The following is a 23,718-nucleotide window of genomic DNA, read 5'->3' on the forward strand; positions in this document are numbered from 1 at the left end:
GTCCCCTTGAAAGACGTTTTAATCGAGCTCCTAATTATAGTCTTCTTCACCATTTTTCTTGTGTCAGTTTTGTTCTTCTTTCTCTTCATAAACGCACTAAGTAAGAACCTCGCGCGGGTCTATGTTATTTCTTGGGATACGGGGTAGAGCATAATGGTTATCGTTGTTGGGATCCTACATCCAATAGGGTACATACTTCTCGTCATGTCATATTCTTCGAGCATACTAAGTTTTCTACCTTGTCCCACTTTCGAATTCCCTTTGATCGTTCATTTCCCTTCTTTACCTTGTCCTCACCATCTCTATTTCCTTCCAATGGTGCAACAATCCGTCTACTGCACCTGACGCTGTCCCGATTGCACCTCCCAAACCGACGCTAACCCCGAGCCTACTACTACTCCCGATCCTGATCCCTCACCTCTCCCAGAGTCTAACACTCCTCCAATCCCGGATCCTGATCCTGGCTCTCGCCGTTCCACTCTGGGATAGTCATCTCCCTACTCAATTACTTGATTATCACTACTTCTCTACCACCTTGTCCCACCATGAACCCTGGTCCTTTTGTGAGGCGTATGCGGATCCATTGTGGCGGTAGGCTATGTCTCAATATTTATAGGTTTTGGAGAAAAGTCATACTTGGGATATGGTTGATCTTCCTACCGACAAGAAACCTATTGATTGTAAGTGGGTATTCTGGATCAAAACTCACTCTGATGGATACATTGAGTGCTACAAGGTTCGTTTGGTAGCTAAAGGCTACACTCAGGAGTATGGTATCGACTTTGACGAGATTTTTCCTCTGATTACTCGTCTCACCTCCATCTATTGTCTCATTTCTATTGCTGTTGCTCGTCAGTGGCCCTTGTACCAGCTTGACGTCAAGAATGCTTTTTTGCATGGTGAGCTATCCGACGACATATATATGTCTACTCCTCCAGGTTTTCCTACGTCGTCCAAGGTATGCAAACTTCGTCGTGATTCGTATGGCCAGAAATAGGCGCCCCGAGCTTGGTTTTCAAAATTTAGCTCTGCTTTACTCCAACTTGCTTTACTTCCAGCTATCATGACTCAGCTCCCTTCATTCCTCGTGGGTCTTCTGGAGTTACTATTTTGCTACTTTATGTGGATGACATGACCATAACGGGTGATGATCAATCCGGTATATCAGAGCTGCATGATCATCTACACCGTCACTTTGAGATGAAGAGCTTAGGACCCCTTTGATACTTCCTCGCTCTTGAGATCTCCGACACCTCCAACGGATACTATCTATCTCAAGTCAAGTATGCCTTCGACCCTATAGCGGGTCTCACGGACTCAAAGACCGCTCCTACACCTCTTGATTCTGACTGCCGTCTTACTCTGATGGATGGCGTCCCTCTTGATGATTCTAGCCTGTATCATCAGCTGGCGGAAAACCTGATCTACCTGATTGTCACTCGACTTGACATTGCTTATGTTGTTCATGTCGTTAGTCAGTTTATATCTGCACCTCGGATGACTCATTATTTTGTTGTTCTCTGGATTCTTTGGTACATCAAAGGCACTCTTCTTTATTATTCAGCGTATTCGTCCTTGGTATTGACCGGTTATTCTGATCTTGATTGGGCGAACGACCCTACCGATTGCCGCTCGACCACTGGTTTCTGTTTCTTTCTTGGCGATTCACTTATTTCTTGGCACAGTAAGAAACAAACAGTCGTCTCTCGGTTTAGTGCGGAGTTCGAGTATAGAGCTTTTGTCGATACCACTTCCGAGCTTCTGTGACTTTGTTGGCTGCTGGCTAATCTCGGTGTGCCTCAGTCCTCCACTCCTATTGTTCATTGTCACAGAGTGCCATGACAATTTTGACTAATGATGTTTTCCATGAGTGTACGAAGCACATTGAGATCGACTGTCACCTCGTTTATCATCACATTGCTCACAACAACGTCCCTTTGTCTCCCACCTCTTCCGCAGAGCAACCTGCCTATGGCTTCACCAAGCCCCATCTTCCAGGCCGTTTTTAGTCGTTCTTGAGCAAACTCAAGTTGGGTTCCACAGTCCCACCTTGAGTTTGAGGGAATGTTGATATATATTGTATATATATTCATTTATGTATATAGTCCAACTGATAACCCCGTGTATATATATGACGGTGTACCCTAATTATTATTTTGAAAAATTTAGTTTATATCAATTATTCCAACATGATCGATTAAGCTTGTTGGCATTAAAAAATTTGTGATGTATCGAAGATTTGCAAAATGTTCAGACAATCAACTGGTGCATGTGTGGCTGCTAAATTGTCCACGTTGGCTGCTGATGTAAAATGTTTTTCCACATATTTTCTGAGTTGGAAAAATTTTTTCACAGATAAAAAGACAATTGAAATCTTGTTTATTTCATTGAAAAAAGGCACAACGAAAAATGTGTAAGCATTGATTTGGAAAGTAAAAAAAAAAAGATGAAGAAAGAGGAAGGGACACGCTACCCATTTTGGATCCGCAGACATATGAGACAACCAAGTAGATGCATGCATGTCTTCAAATCTACTCTTGATGCTCGATTCAAGGCCTGATATATTGGTCTTTGAAAAGCTCCAACATTAGAAAAATTGTTTATCTTAATGCTTGACTGTAATCAAAGACAAAATACCTTGTCCCTCGTGCTTGCATCAAAATGGAAAGTCAAAAAGAGATGAAGAAAAAGGAAGGGAGACTCAGTCTGTTTTGGATCTGTAGAAAGATCATACAACCAATCAGCTATCTGCAAGACTGCAACCTGCTCGAGTTCATGGCTCAAGTTCTGATGTTCTGGTCATTGAAAAAGCTTCAAAGTGAGACAAAATATATATCTCATTGTCCTACTTCATATAAAGACAAAATGGTTTTGTTCCACGAAATTGCATGCAAAAGGAATGTCAAAAATAAAGGAAGAAAAATGTTTCAAACACCCATTACCAAAAGAGGTAGTATTGACTATCTCTTTCTTCTAGATATTTATGTGGAGTTTGACATATCAATTTTGTCCCATATGCTAGATATGTGTCATGAGATGCGTCTTGGCATAGTTGACCATTTTAAGTCCATTTATTGTCGAATGTTGATTGGAAGAAGTGGGTTTGTGTATGTATATATATATACACTACCCATAAAATTGTGGAAATGGGGCTTTCATAATTATATAAGAGAAAAAATGTAATATCTTTCGTGTTCTAAGTAGAGAGTGAGAACTTGAAGAGTTCTACTCATCTTCACTGAAAGGAAAGCCCAAATCTCATGGTGTAATAGTTGAGTTTCACTTCTAGTTGAGGTGAGTGTTCTATTTTATTTTGAGGGATTTTTGTGGGAGGTTAGACCATGTTTTTAGTAGAGGATTTTTATCTATTACATTGAGTCTGAACCATGTCGAAGTTGCTGGAGATTTGAAGTCAAAATCACATCCTGAAGGAATCACAACAGTATGTTGTTTTGACAAACTGCCGAGTGTTTTTTTGGTTCAAAGGGGATTGCAAAGAGAGTCGAAGGAAGAGAAGGTGACAAGCTGCCTACAACATCGTCCCATTTCAGAGCACAACCAATGGAGGTCGAGTCCTTGCATGCTTGCCTTTGCGAAGAAAGATGCATTTGTATGTCGTAGGGAAACCAATACATTTAAGTTGGGTTTGTGGTTGTTGATTTGTGGAGTGTGTGTGAGGAGCTTTTGTATCTTGTTCCTGCCTTACTCATAGTGGAATTTTCTTGTGTTGGTACCCCCAGACGTAGGACGGTTGAGGGCCGAACTTGGTCAACAAATGCTGGTGTGCTGTTTGTTTCGATTAATTCTGCACTCCATTTTTTGTTGCTTGTTATTGTTCGAATCTCAAGCAAACAGTATCACTTTGAACACAACAAACGTTTTGAGGTTGCATTTCATTTCGCTGCATCATTCAAGAGTGATCAGAATTGGAGTTTAAGGTGTAGAAATACCGTCAAAACTCATATGGAGAGAAGTCCATAAATGATGATGAAGAAGATAATATCATTTCATCTCTACTACTTCTGCATAATTCAGTTGCAGAAGCTCAAAATCTCAAACATCAGATAGCTCGAATAGAAAATAATGTTTGATTAAGATTGATTGGTTAGCACCTGAAGATTTTACAGAAGTTACTGTTGGATTAAAAATCCAATTGTGGGTTAAATGTAATCTATATTAAGTGATCTATTAATTTATTGGGCTTAAATGTGTTTAGTAAGTGCGGTCCTCCAATGTGCAGAAACCCGGTAAATTATTAATTGGGTGATGAGGCCAATTAATAATAAGGGATATAAATAGGGTTGTGATCCCACGTCTAGACGCAACAACCATTACGTTCCATATTTCATCGTGGGAGTAACGGCAGAAACCCTGGCGGTTTTCTCAGGATGGGTTGCGCCATAGGCTTGAAGAACACAAAACCCTCTATCAATTTGCAGATCTGAATCCGACTATGCTGAGGAATAAGGTAAAATCTAATTTGCTTTATTCTTATCTCAATTATTATAACACCATAGATCTTGAACTTAGGGTTAAATTCCTGATAAATTCTAATAGTTACAACTAGAGAAAAACCACTTGGAAACTGTGAATTAGATGCTTGAGTTTGAAAACTATTACAACATTGATGCACTTAGATCCCAATGCCGTCAAACTTGCGCAATTATTTTATTATTTTTTATAATAGTTTTTTTATATTAAAAAAATATTAAAAAAATTAATATTAATACTATTATTGATATTTTGTATTTAAAAATACTAGAAAAAATATTTTATTTAATTATTTATATTTTATTATAAGTTAAAAAATTCTCGATATCATTTATATATAGTTAGGAATCCTAATTTTTGTTTTTATTTTCTATGCACTAAAAAGAAAATGATAGATAAAATTAATAATGATACTATTATTAATATTTTTGCATCTAAAAATACTAAAAAAATTATTTTATTTAATTACTTATATTATATTATTGGTAAAAAAAATATTATTTATATATATATTTAGGAGCCTCTTATTTTTGTTTTAAGACTTTTTTGTTAGTTAAAAAGTAAATATTAAATAAATTAATATTAATACTATTATTGATATTTTTCATCTAAAAATATTAGAAAAATTTACTTTCTAATTATTAATATTTTATTAAATATATTAAAAAATATTATTTATATATATTTAAAATTCGTAACTATTGTTTCATCCTAGCCACATCCAAAAATAAGGTATAGCCCTGACGTCTATTAATAACAACTTTCCCTAAGTCTGTTTGGTTTGAGGAATTAGAAGGGGAGGGGCAGAGATTATAATGTTTTTGCAGTTTAATTTATTTATTTATTTTTTTTATGGAGAGGAAAGGGGAAGGGAGACAAATTATATTAATTTTTCTTCCCCACCCCCACCGCCTTAAATTTTTTTGTTGTTATTATTATTATTATTATTATTATTATTTATTCTATTTATTTTACTTTTTATTTAGTTAGTATAATTAATTTTCGATTTATCTATATTTAATTTACATCACTGATATCCAATTAATTTATCCAATATATTTTCTTATTAATAAACAGGTAAAGCATATACCAAATTATAAACAATTTAACATTTAATAGTAAAGTAAATAACTTAACATCACCAATGACATATAAATAATATAAAGTGCACTCAAAGCATGAATTATACTCAACTAATTATAAATTAACACATAAATAATATAAACAGAACATATAATTAAACAATTAATACTCAAGTAAACTAATGTATGCAACTCATGAGGTATATTTAAACTACCACAAATTAACATATAAGTAATTTACCAGCACCTAAAATATGAAATATATATTGGCCAATGAGTAGTAAAAAACTCGGGTATCACAATATAGTTATATATTTTAAAATATTTTAATTAAATTCAATTATAATATATTTTTTAAAAAATTCTATTATAACAAATATAATTATAATTTACAATAAGATATTTAAATAAATATATTTAAATTAACTAAATCTTAAATTATTAGAATTAGTATTAATAATTAATTTAATCGTTATATTTTATATATTTTTTCCATTATTATTTTTAAATAAAATTATGTTTATTTGTATTTTAGTTTTAATAAATACTTTCGTATTATAAACTAAACTATACTTATATTACCTACTACGTCGGAATATATATTTTACTAATAAATTAATGAAACTTCAAATATTATTATTTTTCTTATTTATATATTATAAGAGCAAAATAGTAAAATTACTCTATTTTTATTTTATTTTTTTAGTCTAACCAAATACAAAAATATTATTTTATTTTGCTTTAATATTCTCTCCTCCCTTCACCTCGCCCCCTCTTTCACTAAAATCTCACCCCTCCGCTCCCCTCGTTTGAACCAAACACACCCCTAAGAGATATTAATAGATTTATACAATCTAAGACTGAATGGCCACAGTGATAAAATTAAATTGCAAATATTACAACTACGTCAAAGCTTATACAAATCATATAATGTATCTTACCATTGTAAGACATGTTGATATGTATATACTTACAGATTATAAAGTTTTAGTTGGATTAGACTCAATTAATCATACAATAAAACTATCAAAACAATTTTTTTAATAGATATTGATACAGTATCCTAATTAATCATAGAATAATAATAAAATTAACTTGACTTAATTAAATATCAAAATAATTTCAAAAGTTGAGATGGCCGAGTTGGTCTAAGGCGCCAGATTAAGGTTCTGGTCCGAAAGGGCGTGGGTTCAAATCCCACTCTCAACATTTTATTTTTATTTATTTTTTTACTATTTTACTTATAAACAAGACTATTATATTGGGACGGAGAGTATTATTTTTTTATTATTTCGGTACGATAGCTATATGATATTTAATATAACATTTTTTTATTATTTCGGTACGATAGCTATATGATATTTAATATAACAAAAGTTTCATAACGGTATATAATATGATTCGGCATTTTTCGATATATTATACTAAATCATGCTTATTTTTAGTTGTATTTAATTAGAGTAAACAAATTTGGGTATGATCCAAACATTTAACTCAGCCATAATAAAAAAAAAAAAAAAAATAGACTCAAGAAAAGCTGGGTCGAGCTGATTTTTTTTTTTTAAAAAAAATAATTTTAATCAATATGTTAACCAATATATTTTATAATTTATAAACACCAACATGTTTGGTGGAGAGTATGGAATTTGAATTTGAATAAGAATTTTTTTTATTTGTATAATTATTTGATGTGATATACAAATAAAAAATAAATTTGATTTTACATTATTAAGAAAAAAAATTGGTGGATAATAAAAATTTTGGGAAAAATTTAACTAAATGCAAAAACAATTTAGTCTATATTTTTAATAATTTTTTACAAATAATTTATATTTATATTTATATTTATAAATTTTTAGTTCTGTTACAAATACTTATACTAATAATATATCTAAATATAAAAAATATTTGTCCTAAAATTGATTAATATGTATTTCATCCATTAAATATTAATTAAATGAATAAAAATATATCACTCTATTATAATTATCACATCAAAAAATAATTAAGGAAATTGGTCATCTACGGGAGAAGGAGGGAGTATTATATTGCAAAAATATAATTATCGAAATAAATTTGATATCAAAACAATTTATCGAAATAATTTCGATAATCAAAATATTTTCTCAAAATAAATTCGATAATTACATCGAGTCGAGGTAGAACTTTTTTCCGTAATAACGTATATATCCCAGTAATGTTTCCACTTTGTAACGCAACGTTCTCAAAGATAAAATGACGTTCGTCTTCAAATTAGATGGCATCCCAATATTTGGGAGATTTGACAAACTAAAAAGAGTCAAACAAATACAGTATCAGGAGGGTTGAATTGAAAGGAAAATGGCTAGAATATTGATCGAAAACTCACATAAAATATAGCCGGAAACAAAAAATAAGAAAGGAGAGAATCAAGAGGAGAGGAATTGTTTTTTTTTTTTTTTGGCAAAATAGCAAAAAACCCCTATGTGGTTTACCAAAATTGCTGAAAACTCATCGTGGTTCTAAAACTCTAAAAACCCTTCTTGTGGTTTCTACAATGTTGCAAAATATCCCCATCCGTTACGATTTAACGGCGGTTGTATATCACGCGCCTGAAATGCGATTTTTGGTCCATAAAGTGATATATTTCTGTATAAAATTACTAAAATACCCTAATGACTACTTTTTACCGCAGCTGCTTCTTCCTTATTCTTGAATTTAATCTCAATTTTTTTTTTTTATTTTAAATCCGCTAAACACAAAGAAATTTGAAATCGATCACAAATTTATAACACAATTAATCGACCGAACATGGAGATGGAGACGAGAATGCGCAAGTTATTACTCACTGTTGATTTCTTCTTCGGTTTTACCAAACTCGGAAATATTTATTCTTCGGTTTTGCCGAACCCAGAAATATTACAAATCAATTTGACATCAAAATTTAAAATCAAAAAAAGAAAGAACCTGCTGTTGTTGCACGAATTGAGGAGAAAAAATAAAGAAGAAAGAAAATTGGGGGAAAAGAGACGGAGAAAAAAAAATTGGAGAAAAAAAAAAAAAACTGGTGTCCAACCCCTTTTTCCTCATCCTCTTCTTCCCCTTCTCTTCTTTCTTCTCTCTCTTTTTCCTACTTTCTTTCCTGCTCGAGCAGCTTCTACCCGTCGTCTTATTTCTCTTCTTATTCTTTTCCAATTCTTTATTCTTCAAAAAAGAATTGGAGATGAAGAAGAAGAAAAAAAATTAGAAAAAAAAAAAGAAGAAAAGAAAGAACCTGGTGGAACTACTACGACGTGAAAAAGAATTTGAGAAGAAGAAGAAAAAAATTGAGAAAAAAGACGTGTGAAGAAGAATTTGGGAAAGAAAAGAAGATGGAAAAAAGAAGTTGGGAAGAAGAGAAGAAAGAAGTTGGGAAGAAGAGAAGAAAGAAAGAGCATAAGAGAGAGAACTAAACTAAAAAATATATAAATAAGAGTATAAATAAAATTTAACGTCCGTTAGTCAAATTTAAAGAAAATGAGAGAGTTTGCAATATTTTGGAAAACAAAAGTAGATTTTTTGAAATTTTAAAACCACGAGGAGTTTTTAGCGAGTTCGTAAAATCACAGTAATTTTTTTTTTTTTTTTGTTATTTTACCATTTTTTTATACATATATTTTGCGTCTTGAAATGAGAGAAGTATTTGCTTTTATAGGCACTCAAATGTAAAGTGGAAAAAAATTATCATCGAAACCACAACCATCAATGCATTGGTTTGAATTTTGAATTGAATTGGGTAAATACTCGTCTTCCTTTTCCAAAATTTCATTTATTATAAAAATATAAACATGCAGACCAAAGTATACTTTTGCATTTCCAATTTGTTTTTTAAATGCATTTACACAATCGAACATGCATGTCTTACACGTGCATGCAAAGTTCATGTAGGTACGTACATATATATTCAATTTCATACACTACAATATCTTTGTCATCTACATTAGGGCTATATTTGGTCCAGCTTTTAGGTTTTATTTAACAAATTATTGCCATTTTGATAAGTTTCGATGAAAATTAGATTTTGTTAATCAAGTCCAAGTCTCAACCCATTACCATATTATTTGGTTTGGACAAGCGGCGCACGTAATTGGTTTACCGGTATTCATATGTTTACATGCTATCACATTAATAATAATATTTTATAGCTCACATACATTTCAATTCACTGAATAATCTGTTTCAAAAATTATAAATTTAATTTGTAAATTAAATTTCATCAACTAAATAAATATACCATTAGTCCCACTTAATTTATCACATCTTTTCTATTTTCGTTTGTTTCATATAATTTATCATTTTTTTTGGAAATATAATTATACACTTTAATCACATTTTAAAATTAATAATTTATATTTTTTTATTTTAATTAAACTATTTAGTCATCTTATCTTATAATTATTTTTACTAATACAATTTTTTAAGTACTTACTAATTACACAGTACCTAAAATTTTGCGTCTAAACTAAATAATGGGATGGAGGAAAATGAATAATAAATTAAATAATTATCCAACATTAATTTCATATTAATGGATAAAAAATTGATAAAAAAAAAAAAGAAAAATCAGCAAAAAAATAAATAAATAAATAAATAAAGAAAAAAAATTCATACGTTGAAATGTAAAAATTGATTTTGGATAATTGGACTGTGGTGGCGTCAGTGACAGGATGGGAGAGGGAGGCAGAATTATTGCACTACATAAGGTTTTTTTGTAGACATCTTTTTTTGTTAACTTATTATTACCTATTTCAATTTGTTCCATATAATCTATCTTTATTTTTTTAAAAAGATTATTATATATTTTAATCATATTTCAAATTTTATATATTATAAATTTTTTTAATCGTAATTTAACTATTCAATTTTTTTAATCTTAATTTATAATTATTTTTACTGTGTAATAATTATTTTTTACTAATATATTTATTAATTACTTACTAATTAAATTTTAATTAAAATTGGCTCATATTAAGTAGAACGGAGAAAGTATTATTATTATTATTAACAATGATCTTTTCTATCTTGTGTGTGATACTTTTTGCATGGTAGTTAGATAAGAATAATAAAGCATGTTCAAAGAAACAACACTTTTATGTACAATTTGTTGAAGAATGAGCAAAATTTTATCTCTAATTGCATTATTATCCACATATTTTAGATTAATACTCCCTCCGTTCCAAAATACCATGTCCATATTGTTGTTTCTGTCCGTCCCACATATCATGTTACTTTTTTTTTTTTGAAAAATAATTACACACTTTAATCTCATTTTAAACTTTTTAATTTAATTTTTTTTAAAATTTTAATTAAACTAATTAGTTATCTTAATCTTAATTTATAATTATTTATATTATCGGATAATTATTTTCACTAATACATTCTTAATTATCTATTAATTACACCCCTCAACCGTGTCTACAGTGTAGCAGACACGGTACGTGGGACGGAGGGAGTAATAATCATTATAAAAGCATGGCAATATTATGCTATTCATATTATACATATATATATATGTTTATATCAGTAAATATTTCTCAACCGACAAAAATTTTGCTGAACCACTCCCGCTATTAATAATAGCAATAACTGACTTAAACTACTTGTGTTCGGTTAGAGGATTTGAACGTTTTTTTTTTTATTTATTTATTTATTTATTTATTTATTTATTTATTTACTGTAGATTTACGGTACCAGTTGATTTTGTAAAATTCCTACTATCCACTCCTATACTATTATCTTTTGAAAAAATCACCCCTGTGTGCAGTGTTTGTCGAAGGCCAAGAATATTAAAAAATTTGTCAAAGTCGAGAGGAAAACTGTGGTTTGGATACTATTTTTCTTCTCGATTAATGCCATAAAAATATAATCCAATTTATATTAAAAAAATAGAGTATGTATATATGTATTATTTTAATTTCAAAATTTAATTATATTTTATTGAGATATTATTATATAATTAGTCAATAGAAACATTAATTATTTTTACCGCTAACTACTATTTTATATATTATATATAATATAGTATATATATATGTATATATGTGTGTGGCGTATATATAGAATATATGTATATATAAGTGAGTTATTATTATATTTATATATAGTGCATATATAGATAGATATATTATATAATACTTAATACTAATGGAGAGAACGGGAGAGATTAAAGATTAATGTGTATCACATTTCATTTAAAACTTTTATATATATATATAGACAACTTATACCAATAGCAAACGTCCACGTCTATATATACTAAACATCCATACAATATGCCTATGAGGTGATACGTGTATACAACGTATGCATGCAGCATATTCATATTAATTCAAATTTCACTTTTAACTATTACTCATAATTTTTATAATATTTAAATATATTAATTCAAACTATCACATCAATATATCAATTCTTCTAATAAAATAATAATTTCTTCTAATATAATCATTACAAAAATTCAATCTCTCAAACAAACACAACTTAAAAATTCTTACTTCAAAATTCTCAAAAATCCAAATCCAAAATTCAAACCTCCAAACAAAAATGTGACAAACTAAACATCTTCATTCACACAATTTCCTTGCCAATTATTTGAGAATTGCCGCTTTAAATTTTTCTGTAGTTTGCCTCTTAGTGCTATATATATATATATATATATACACACTATGTCCGTCTCACATCTATATATCCATTTATTTTTTACACAATATTAATATTATATTGAAATAAAATAGAAATAAAAGTAAAAGGATTAAATTAACCCTATTAGTATTGTATGATATAAAGGTAATGACATTTGTGTAATATATTGTAAATTGGAAATGTATTTGTAACGTTAGGTAGATAGTACAATTACTAAAAAAAAGAAAATAAATACTTTGTTATGAGACGGACCAAAATAGAAAAATGGATAGATTGTTAAGGACAGAAGTAGTATTATTATTTTTTTTGTCTTTAACTCATACTCCCTCCGTCTCATATCTATATATTCATTTGCTTTTTGCACGGAGTTTTAGAAATATTAGTATAATATTATAATAAAGTAGAAATAAAGATAAAAAGGACTAAATTAACCTTGTTAGTATGGTATGATATAAAGATAATGATATTTGTGTAATATATTGTAAATTGGAATGATATTTGTAATGTTAGGTAGATAATACAATTATTTAAAAAAAGAAATTGATATTTTATTATGGAACGGATTAAAACAGAAACAATGGATAGATTATTAAGGGAGGAGAGAGTATTAATTTTTTTATTATTTTTGTTTGTCCCACTAAAATATATCAATTTTCTAATACGGTAAAAGTACTTTATGTACAAATAGCAAAATATCTGATTTGTTCTTTTAGCACAAAAAATATACATATTTTTTCAAAAATATCAATATACTGCACATATTCATTATTTTTATATCACTTGGATAACTCACATATGCAGCACAAAGTTTAGTACCAGAAAGGATTGGGCTTATCCCTATCCTGCGATCATTCATTCATAATTTGAGTAAATTAAAATACAACAATATACACATAAAAGTGAATATAAAGCAGCACTCACAATTACAGGCAGAAAGCGAGGAAGGGACAATTCATTACACATCACAACAGTATATCCAAATCCATGATCAAGCTTGAGGTTGTAAGGCCAAATTTTGGGGTTCAAAGTGCTTCAATCCATCAATGTTCTTACCGGAAGCCTCCGGAATTTTCATAAGACTCAATTCTGAACTGAATTTGGCGATGTCGACGATTTTTTCAGCTATCTCTGAAGTTTTAGTCTCATCCAATACTAGGATATCGATTTCGGGCATTTTTTGTTCTGACAAGCTGATTGTAACTTGCATTTGCATTTCAGGAAGCTTTTCTTCAGTAGATGTGTTGCTGTTTTTATATTTTATGTAGAGCGCCATCTGAAGCACGCCGAACGCGAGGCCGAGCACATTTGGAATCTATAATTAATATAAGAACAATGTCATTAATAATTAGTTATTTATTAACAACTGTAGTTAATTAGAACATTGAAAAAAGATCGATATTCTTACTGCAATGTTATAATCCCTGATCAGAAATCCGTAGAAAAACCATGTGATCGCGCTAATAGTGAGGAAGAGTGATAGTAGAAAAGGCATGTATTCGACGCTTTTAGTTTGTATTACTTTTCTCTGTAAAATGAATTAAATTAATCAGCTTATATTATATATATATATATATATTGATCTTCTATGGATTTTTTTATTTTTATATTTATATGAAATACTACTATAAACTTACCACAATGCATAAAGGAGCAATAAACACACATAGAGAGAATACGAGGCAAATCCATCCAACAATGACGACACGTTGCGAAGGTTTTGCTAAGAAATAAGTCGAAAGAACTATAAATCCAAACCCGCAAATGATAAGCCCAACAATGAGCTTCATGGTTTGAACCTGCATGCCCTCGCCGATAATATTCAAATGTACGCATTAGTATTTTTAACATATCATATATAATTCACCGTATATGTATATATATATATGTATTCGTAATCGTATTTGTATTTGCATGACAAGTAACTAGTTAATAGGACGAATCCTCCATTTAGATAGAATTTATTTTGGAAGTTTCGGAGTATTGTAAAATTTTAGAAATAATAAAAAATTAGATATTTAACGTTATATTTTATGCGAAAAAAACAATATATGAAGGGTTTATTATTCAAAAAGGTTATTGTTTTTAGATAGGGTTAAAATTTTTTAAAATATCTATAGAAACGGAAATTATTATACATGCATATACGTACTCACTTTTCCTTTCTTGGAAGCGTAGACAAGATAAAAGACAATGTATATGGTCTCGATGAAGCATCCCACAGAATTGATCGTGATGAGAAGAGTCGTGTTGGACTTGAGGAAAGCGTAGTATATCCATAGCATGGCGCTGAAGAGAGCCACAACATACGGCACCGATTGGAAGCCCTCGCTCGTCTTCTTTTTATATATTTGATAGAATGTTGGTCTAATAATATAAATTTCACATATACAACATAATATTGAATTAGTTCCTTCGATCGAACTCAAAATGTATTTACATTGGGTACAGTGGAATAAGCAAAACATACTTACATGGGAGAAAGATACACCAAGAAGGATACAATGTTTCCTGTTAACATGAAATAATTGAACTTATCATTAATTAATATATATATATATATATATATCATATCCACAACTACGTTAACATTGTAAAATTTGCAAGTTCAGATGTATATTCAACGCTAAATCTTAATATTTACGGAGGTGTTAACATTAAGTAATGTACCGACAACACACTCAATATATATATATATATAATAAGTTAGCAATACATGATTTAATTTATAATAATATTCTACAAATAGAGTAAATGAACTAACAACACATTACAAATGGTCGGTACATCACATTCATAAAATATAACTGTCAAGATATATTTTCAACTAATAGAGCATGTGTTAGTTGAAAGTACGTGGTTACTGTGTATCTTGTCTGTGTTTATTACGATTATTCATTCGTAGTTGATTATCCCTAATCGGCACGTCAACCCTTCCCACATTATTTATTATATGCATGATATTTATATGTAAGGCTACTATTAAGTGGTAAATTCCATGCAGAAACTCGAACACAATATATTCAAATATATATATATATATTGTATATCTCACCAAGTAGACCAAAAGCGAAAGCCCAAGAAAAACCTGCCATCGTTAAGCTGCTGAACTTGAAGTAATTAATTAACTTGGATAAATATTTAATGAAGAATGAACAAGAGTGATGCACAAGTACCCTATATATACACAAAAGATCATGATCAGGGGACAGTTGTGCCAAATTAAAGTGTAAAGTTCAGCCAAATAATTTTGCAAAAGTGAGATAAATTTGAAAAGATCCACTTTACTTATTGTGATATGATTATTATTATTATGATTATTATTATGATCCATTGATATTCATATTATCGTCGTTGGCATCTCTTCATGCAACAGTCTGAGGATTCAAATTTATCTGTCTTGAATGTGTCATCCTATTCAGCCAAAATCCAATCTTGTGTGGAACAAACATCCAATGGCGATGCGCCACCTGGCACCAATTATGGCATGGGCGACGTCATTTTGCTTTTTAATTTGCTTGCCTCAATTTGCATCCATCCACTCTGCAAATAATGGATTAAAAATAACTCTAGATATGGTTTATTAGGCTTATCTTCTCCATTTGCTTTATATCCTATATTTAATTTAATTTAATTCATTTTTCATTTTATTTCCCATCCAACTTCTGCATTATCGACAATCCATTGGATTTTCTTTTCTATTTTGCATTTCTGTCATTTAGTTTCTAGAATTAAACAATCAAGAAATCAAATAAAATAATGCAGTGACTAATAATTTATTAATGAATCGATCTATGTTATTATGATGATATCATAACATTCTTTTCCCTGTTTTCCTTTTTGGGATTATAATGCATTATTATGAATTCATTGTAGGATGGCATTCATTAGTTGATACAAGTGTTAAATATGAATTAGCAATTCATAGTCTTAGTTATATTACCAATTCTAAACAGAAATGCAGAAGTAGAAATATTTTTCAACTATTTACAAATAAATTATTCATGTAACAACGTTCGAATTACGTAAATCGTAATTGCAACATAATGAGGTTTGAAGCATTTCTTGAAAATAATAATTGACTAGTAAGAAATGTAATGTGTTAACAAACATAATTAATTGTGTTGTATCCGAAAACTCAGATATTCAATTTCTACGACAATTTGAGAAAACCGATTGAAAAATGGGTGAAATGATTCCCTATAATACTCCATAAAGCTTCTAAAAAGAATGCTTTTTGTACGTAAAAATGATACCAAACGAAAATTTCGTCAAGTGAAATTAATTCGAACTCAACTTTAAAATAAATTTAAAAAAAAAAAAAGAGAAAGGAACCGGACAAGCGGAATTAAAATAAAGCTGATCGAACCATAAAGGAATCGGAAGAAAAATACAAATATTACAGGGAAGATAAAGAAAAAATAAAGATAAATTGAGATAAACTCTTGAAGTTTGTATTGTTGTGATTTTCAATTAGTCCCTTGTTCCATCTTCATTTCAACTTTTATAGCCCTATTGCATTTTCAATAGTTCATAACCTTCATCATCATTGAAGGCCGTTAAGACATGTATAACTTATATAACTCCAAACTTACTTTTGGATTTGATCATTTAAAATTTGCCTCATCATTGAGTAACAATCAAAACTTCCAAAATCGTTCATCGATTTTAATATAATCTTATTTTACCCATTTTGACATATTGTCTTTATTTTTTCAACAACCACAAGAAAAAATATAGGTTTATGTATCATTCCATTGTGTGATCATTACAAAAAGTATCTAATTAGCTACAATATTTTTAATTATGAAATATTTTGTAGTTAAAACACATCATTTAACAACAAAAATTAATTTTATCGCTAAAATAAGTTGTGTAATACAAAATTAATTCCGTCACTAAAATTATATTTGCTAGAAAATTCTATATGTTCATAGCAATAAAATCATCTTTCATAGCTAAAACTATTTGGCAATAAAAATCATACATATTTTTTTGCTAAAGTTCTTTTGTTATGAATTTTATTTTTATAGCGAAAAAGCTTTAGTTACAAAATCATATTTTCGTAGCTATATCTATTTTCTTGAATTTCATTGCAAAAAAATTATATTTCGTTACGGAAGACAAATTTGTTGCCAAAGACCTTTACCGATGCGGTATACGCGAAGAAACTCATTTCGTGGCAAAAATTCTTTTGCTACGAAATTTTTGTAACTAAATTTCAACTATTTGTAGTGGATGACATATGTTAATATAATCTTATTTTACTTTCTTTGACATGTAGTATAAACTATCCTAACTTGGTATAATGTTAGAATGATGCAAAAAAAAAAAAAAAAACAAAAAAACAAGTGTACATAGTATGAAAGATTGCTGTAAACATTGGTGCATGAGTTATTATTATTATTGTTCTATAACAGTCATGAATGGTCAAAATGACAAATTGAGTGGTCAACCTTTTATCTATACATATGGAAGACATATGATGGGATCTTTTCATGCTAGGGATTTCTAATGCCCTATAACACTTAGTCGTCCATAAAAGAAAAAAAACAATATATTTGAAGAGTTGGACAGAAATACTAGTTTGAAAGAGAATTCTAAGAAAAGAAATTATCCCAAGAGCTCTCAACCTCTAGGTTTATATATATATATTTTTTTTCATATTTTGAAGGTGTTTTAAAACATCCAAGGTGATTGTAAGTATACTTGAAGAACACATGACCTGTGGGGCCAGTCTACGATCTCGACATGCTCGGCTTCACGTGGATTGCGGGCCGGAGTGTCACATCAACATAAATAAAATCTCTAAAAGTTCTCAAAGTATCAATGGGGTTAATCACCTCGTTGATCGGGAAGAACACACCTGACTAGCTAGGAAATATTTTATTACCTTACCTTATCAATAAAATTTTAAGATCCATTAACTTAAATTCCGGAGAGTGACCTTTATCTTCAAAACTATATACTAAAGACTCAAATGGCCTGAAGAAAATGTAATAAGGTGGATGTTGACCATCGAGTCTATCTTGATCTGGAGATGTGTAAGTCAACATGTAATCGCCAGAATAATACATGAATAATTTTTTGGAGCTTTGAAAATTTGCAAGTTGATTATTTGATTTCCACTTAGAAGACAACAATATTATATTCGTGATGATCATGGATTAAATTGCCTTCTCCTGCCAACTTACGATTTCCCTTTAAAGCTTTGTCTATGTTCAACTTGTACCATATCATGCTCAATTCTTTTTCCAGAGAATAATTTTTTTGATCTATCAAGATGAAGGAGGAAAGATAGACCAAATTGGGTGGTAATCCCTAAGTCCCCGAACAAGTGTACTTTTTTTAGGATGCCAGAGGCATGAAGTACCTACAAGTGATTTTGAACGTTTTACATACTTATGTTCTAGAAGTTAGTTCCCCTATGCTTTGTGTCATTTCTTTCAGTCCAAATGAACCAAAATATTATAAATCAGTAATCATACGAACATGTAAAGAAAGATTAAGTGTAAAAAAGGCTACAATGGTTAACAATCATATGTAATGAATGTGTAGGTTTGATGGTAATATGAAATAAATGTGCAAAGTAGCTCCAGAATTCTTGCGAGAGCACCCTAGCCATAAAAAGGTTTGCAATTGTCTCCACCCTTCAATAAAACTGACATTTAGAAACTAAGGAAGTATCTTTTTTAAGTGTAGAATCAAGGCGTAATCGATGGAGGAAATATGCAATAGAAAAAATTGACATAATTGGAGTCAAAAAATTAAACAAGCAATGGAAAAATATAAACAAAGCGGCAGAGGTAATGCGGACAATGTTCCAAGCGGATGAGGTCGAGAACCTACCAGACAAAGATGGTTTCCAAATCGGTTAATCAATGTAGAGGGATAAATAAGAATTTCATTGATAAAGTCCACAATATGGCTAGGAAGGATAGAATTAAGTCTAAGAATATCCCAATCTTCATTTCTCCAAAATTTGCTCACCGTTATGCGTGGATAGCTGCCACCAATCATGGTCGATAAAGGATGCTACCCATACCAATGGTCGTACCAAAAGAAACATTTTTTGTTGCCCAAAATCCAGAAGATATTTTCTTGACTAGCTTTCTGAATTACTGTGACACCCCGATCCGCAAACCATGCAAAGCCGGGCGTGTCAGGCTTGTGATTGATCCTACAGGTCAACACAAGTTCTTCTAGCGCATTTTGTCCTCACTCACGCGCACCATGTGAGACTTTCCATGGGGTCACTAATTCTCAAATTACTTTAGAGCAAACACGCCTAACTCTAGAGTTCTTTCAGTAGAATTTTTGGAAAGGAATGTGACATTGTCGACATGAGTAGTCTATTCAATCTATTTAATTACTATTCAATCTCAGATGAGCTAGCACCGGCTCATCCACAAGAGTTAGCCTAGCACCGGCCTAACTCTGAAGGCATTACATCCTCCTCCCTCAGTTAAGAATGCAACGTCCACGTTGCATTAGTCTGGTTAACAACTGCGGGCTGTCGCAGGTAAGCTCTAATACCAATTGTGACACCCTGATCTACAAGCTACGCAATTCCGGACGTGTCAGAATGGTAGACTGGCCTCACAGGTCAACATGAGTCATTCCAGCGCGCTTTGTCCTCACTCACGTGCACCCTGGGAGACTTCCCAGGGGGTTACCCATCCTCAAATTACTCTAGAGCAAACACGCTTTACTATTGAGTTCTTTCAGTAGGGGTTTCAAAAAAAATGTGCATATTATTGACATGAGTATTCTATTCAATCATTTAGTTACTATTTAATCTCGGATGATCTGACATCGACTCATCCACGGGAGTTGACCCAACACCAACCCAACTCCGAGGGTATTGCAATTACATAAATTAGCTTTCTAGTAAAGCTCTCATGGATTTTATAATCAGTGTTTCCTGTGAAGAAACTTTTATAGTATTTTTGCTCCATATCTTTAGTCCAAGAAGACATGTGCTCCCTTAATTGCCACCATAGCTTAAAAAAGAAAGCCTTGGCCACATTGTGAAGTTTTTTTGTAATACCAATAAGTCCAGAAATATTTTTCTCCAATTTTATGATCCCCAAAAAACCTAGCAAAAATATACCCACCATATGAATAATAGATTGGAGAGGCTTAAGAATATGGATCGTATAAAATAGCATACGCTTGAAAATTTGGAGCTTGCCTCCGTGAGATAAAGTAGCTTTGTCCCAAGAACAAATATATTTTATGATTTTTCCAAGAACATATTCATATTGCATTCTTCGTTTATTGACAACATACAATGGGGCCCCAAGGTAAGTAGTTGAGAGCATAGCAGCCTAAAAGTTATGAAAAAACTATAAGGTTGTTTGGGTAGCCATTGGACAACTTTTAGAAAAAATAAATGGACTTTTTTGCTGGTTTAAGTTTTCTCAGGTTGTTCTCGCATAATCCTCAAAGAATCCTAAATTATCATGAATTTATTAGCGCAAGAATTGGACAATATAATAATATTGTCTGCATAAGACACATGATAAAGCCTTATATTTCCTTTCTTGCAAAACAAGAAAGTTTTGCATTGTCTTTAAAAATCTACTCAATCACCCTAGAGAAATAATCCACAACAATGATAAAAAAAAGGTAGAAAAATTCGAAGCCCCTTGCTGAAGTCCTCTCAATAATTGACACATTGAAAAATTAGAGTTCCGATTGACATGATTGTAGGCTATGTTCATGTTATGTTTGAGAATGAGGATGCAGTACTTGTTCTTGCAGTTCAATCATGCACTATTTATGAAGTCATGAAGATATAATGACCTTTAGTAAAACCACTTTGATGTTCCTAAATGCAATAAAAGAGGAAAGGAACCATTTTATTTGTAATTATATTCAATATAATTTTCTTTTTTTATGTTGCAAACAATAATATTTCTTAAATGAGTCCAAGAGATAAGATTTTCCACTTTAGGGATAAGCACAATGGTAGTGGCAATTAAATAGTTTCGTATAAAGGTATTGTTGAAGAAGTCTAAGACTTCATGATGAATATCTTATTGAATCAAATCTCAATAATGTTCCTAAAATATCATGAAGAAACCATCTGGCTGGCAGCACTGTCCTTGTTAGTAGAGAAAATAATGTCACACGTATATTGGAGAGTATGAATGCTTAAACGTGTATCATTGTCTTGAGACTGTATCATCAATTGAAAGAGATTCAAATTCATTTTGCTTGCGTTATGCTCTTCCTCATATAGTAGTCTCTAGAAATGGTTTATGGCTAAATGTTTAATATCCTCATGCATGTCCCAGGTTTGTTTTCATCATGGATAACAAAGATGCAAGGCTTATTTCTTCGGTAGTTGATTGTAGAGTGGAATAACTTTGCAATTCATTCTCCTACAACAATCCATCTAAAAGCTGTTTTTTCTTTCCCAAAAGTCTTTTCCATACTCAAAGCATTGGGTAATGTTTTCAAATACATTTATTCTTCTCAGCCAGATTGCGAGATAGATCGTAGTCAAATATTTATTCGTTAGCAACAACCTCTGATTCAGCTTGATAGAAGATTTCAAATATGTTGGAGATTCTTAAGGTTAATAGATCCAGTAGGAAAATTGTAACATCCCGATCCGCTCAAGCCGGAGTATCATTGTCACGCCACACCGGAAGGCTCATTCATCAACCAACGAGTCTTACATTGTGGCGCTAAGGCTTAAACTACCCAACACAAGCAAGAAAATAGAAGTTTAAAATTAAAGCACACCGGCTTATCATTTAAATCAAATAAGGTCCGAGTCAAAAGTATAAGCTGAAAATTTGCTCAAAAGAAATTAAATATTAAACATTAATAATATATTTCAAAAGTATCCTAGAAGATAAGGTAGTTCGAATTTCCCCTGATAGATCATGTGACGTGGATGCATCATTTAGGGATAGCAGAAGCACCATCACCTACATAGAGGTTTGTAGAAAGAGGGTCAATACGCGGTTGAGTAAGTGCAATTAATCAAAGATAAATTAATACGATATAAGTCATGCTTCAAGTGTAAATGCCACAAAATTATTTGAAGAAGATAATTTGAATAAAATATCACATATCACATAGAGGTAACTCACACACACAAGTCTTTCAGCGTCTCCCTTATGTCTCCTTTTTATTATCAAGTAATTGTGATGAAACATCACAAAGAAAACTCTAGTAGGCCTTAATTAGGGCCGGTTCAACCCGGTTTTCCAACCTTATTACTTCGTATGACACATCACAAATTACACATAACAAACATAGGATCAAAACCCTTAAAAAAAACTCCATAATAGGTACTTAAGGGTTCAAAACCCAAAGTACACGTAAAAATCAACTTATTTATTGGTTTGCAAGGGATGCCAACGGCCAAACCCTCCCGTCTCCAATATAACATACCAAGGGGGATTGTACGCAATCCATCCTTCAATCACGGATAACGGTCTAGAATAGAAAATTCCAAAATTTTAGAACAAACCCATTTACAAAAAATTAGAAAAATACCACTAAGGATCAACAAATGGGTTTAGAAGCTATAATATATCATTTATCTAAGATTAATCACACTTACCTTAAGAGAAGAAACTAAAACGAAAAGTTTTGAAAAAGTAAACTTCCATGGAAAAAGAAGAGAAACTAGGCGGCGGCTACTTGCTGGGAAGAAGAGAAACACGTTGCTTCACCCATGTTCTCTAATGTCTCTATATTTAGAATATGGCTTTATACCTATTATTTTATTCCTTTTTAGCCCAATCTTTGGCCCAAACACCCAAATACTTTTAATTTTAATCAAATTCTTTTTTTTTTTACACCAAAAGTCCAAAATAAATTAAGCCTCAAATAAAATTGTCTGACCCTAGCATCGGACTCCAGCAAGTTTTGACAAACTTTCGAAAATTATTTTTACGGTGTATTACAAAAGCTCTAATTATTTTTAACCAGGCTCCAAAATAGGTGGTGTTTAATCCACATGTTTTGGAATTAATAAGGAGTTTGAAAATGCCTTATGCCATATAAAACTTTGATAAGTAAAAGTGCATTATCTGAATGAAGCCTATAGAGATGAAAGATGCAGGTGGTTTTAGCAAAGTAATTTGATGTCGATATGTAGAGAACCCGATCATTCTCTTCCCTCACTTTGTTGTTAGTCCAGATGAAGCTAGTTTCTTCAAAGTCGGCATCAATAAGTTTCGTATCCAACAATAGCTATGTGAAGTTATGGATGTATCTCAGCTTAGGCCAATCAATCCATTTTCTTTCAAAGATAGTTGCAATAGCATTAAAGCCCCCACTAAAACAATCAAAGAGATTGTTGCCATAGTTCCCTCGGTTGGGTATAGCTACACCTTGCACAAATACCTGAAATGAAGAAGAGCCAAAATTTTTTAGAAGATTTAATTTAGCATGAAAATTTTGATCATAATCTACCGAGACGGAATTTTGAAGTGGTTGTAAATAAAAATCCAAATTTTAA

The 23,718-nt window shown here is 31.0% G+C and overlaps 2 protein-coding genes and 1 non-coding gene across 3 annotated transcripts; 2 read left to right on the forward strand and 1 right to left on the reverse strand.

Annotated features, from left to right (window-relative positions):
• Positions 1 to 1,365: 1,365 nt before the first annotated feature.
• On the forward strand, positions 1,366 to 1,767 carry LOC127254096 (uncharacterized mitochondrial protein AtMg00810-like). The gene has a single exon (XM_051278989.1). The coding sequence runs from the start codon at positions 1,366 to 1,368 to the stop codon at positions 1,765 to 1,767; it is 402 nt and encodes a 133-aa protein (XP_051134946.1).
• Positions 1,768 to 6,701: 4,934 nt separating this feature from the next.
• On the forward strand, positions 6,702 to 6,782 carry TRNAL-AAG (transfer RNA leucine (anticodon AAG)). Its single transcript has one exon. It is a non-coding gene; the product is annotated as a tRNA-Leu (tRNA).
• Positions 6,783 to 13,151: 6,369 nt separating this feature from the next.
• LOC127254762 (bidirectional sugar transporter SWEET14-like) lies at positions 13,152 to 15,359 on the reverse strand. Its single transcript, XM_051280033.1, has 6 exons — positions 15,286 to 15,359; positions 14,705 to 14,741; positions 14,387 to 14,597; positions 13,868 to 14,029; positions 13,639 to 13,758; positions 13,152 to 13,545 (listed from the first exon to the last, which is right to left on the reverse strand). Exons 1-6 carry the CDS (start codon positions 15,323 to 15,325, stop codon positions 13,222 to 13,224), a joined length of 894 nt encoding a protein of 297 aa, XP_051135990.1. The 5' UTR covers positions 15,326 to 15,359; the 3' UTR covers positions 13,152 to 13,221.
• Positions 15,360 to 23,718: the final 8,359 nt, after the last annotated feature.

This window comes from Andrographis paniculata, unplaced genomic scaffold (genome assembly GCF_009805555.1).
Source record: "Andrographis paniculata isolate CXL003 unplaced genomic scaffold, ASM980555v1 Contig52END, whole genome shotgun sequence".
Classification (NCBI taxonomy): Eukaryota; Viridiplantae; Streptophyta; class Magnoliopsida; order Lamiales; family Acanthaceae; genus Andrographis; species Andrographis paniculata.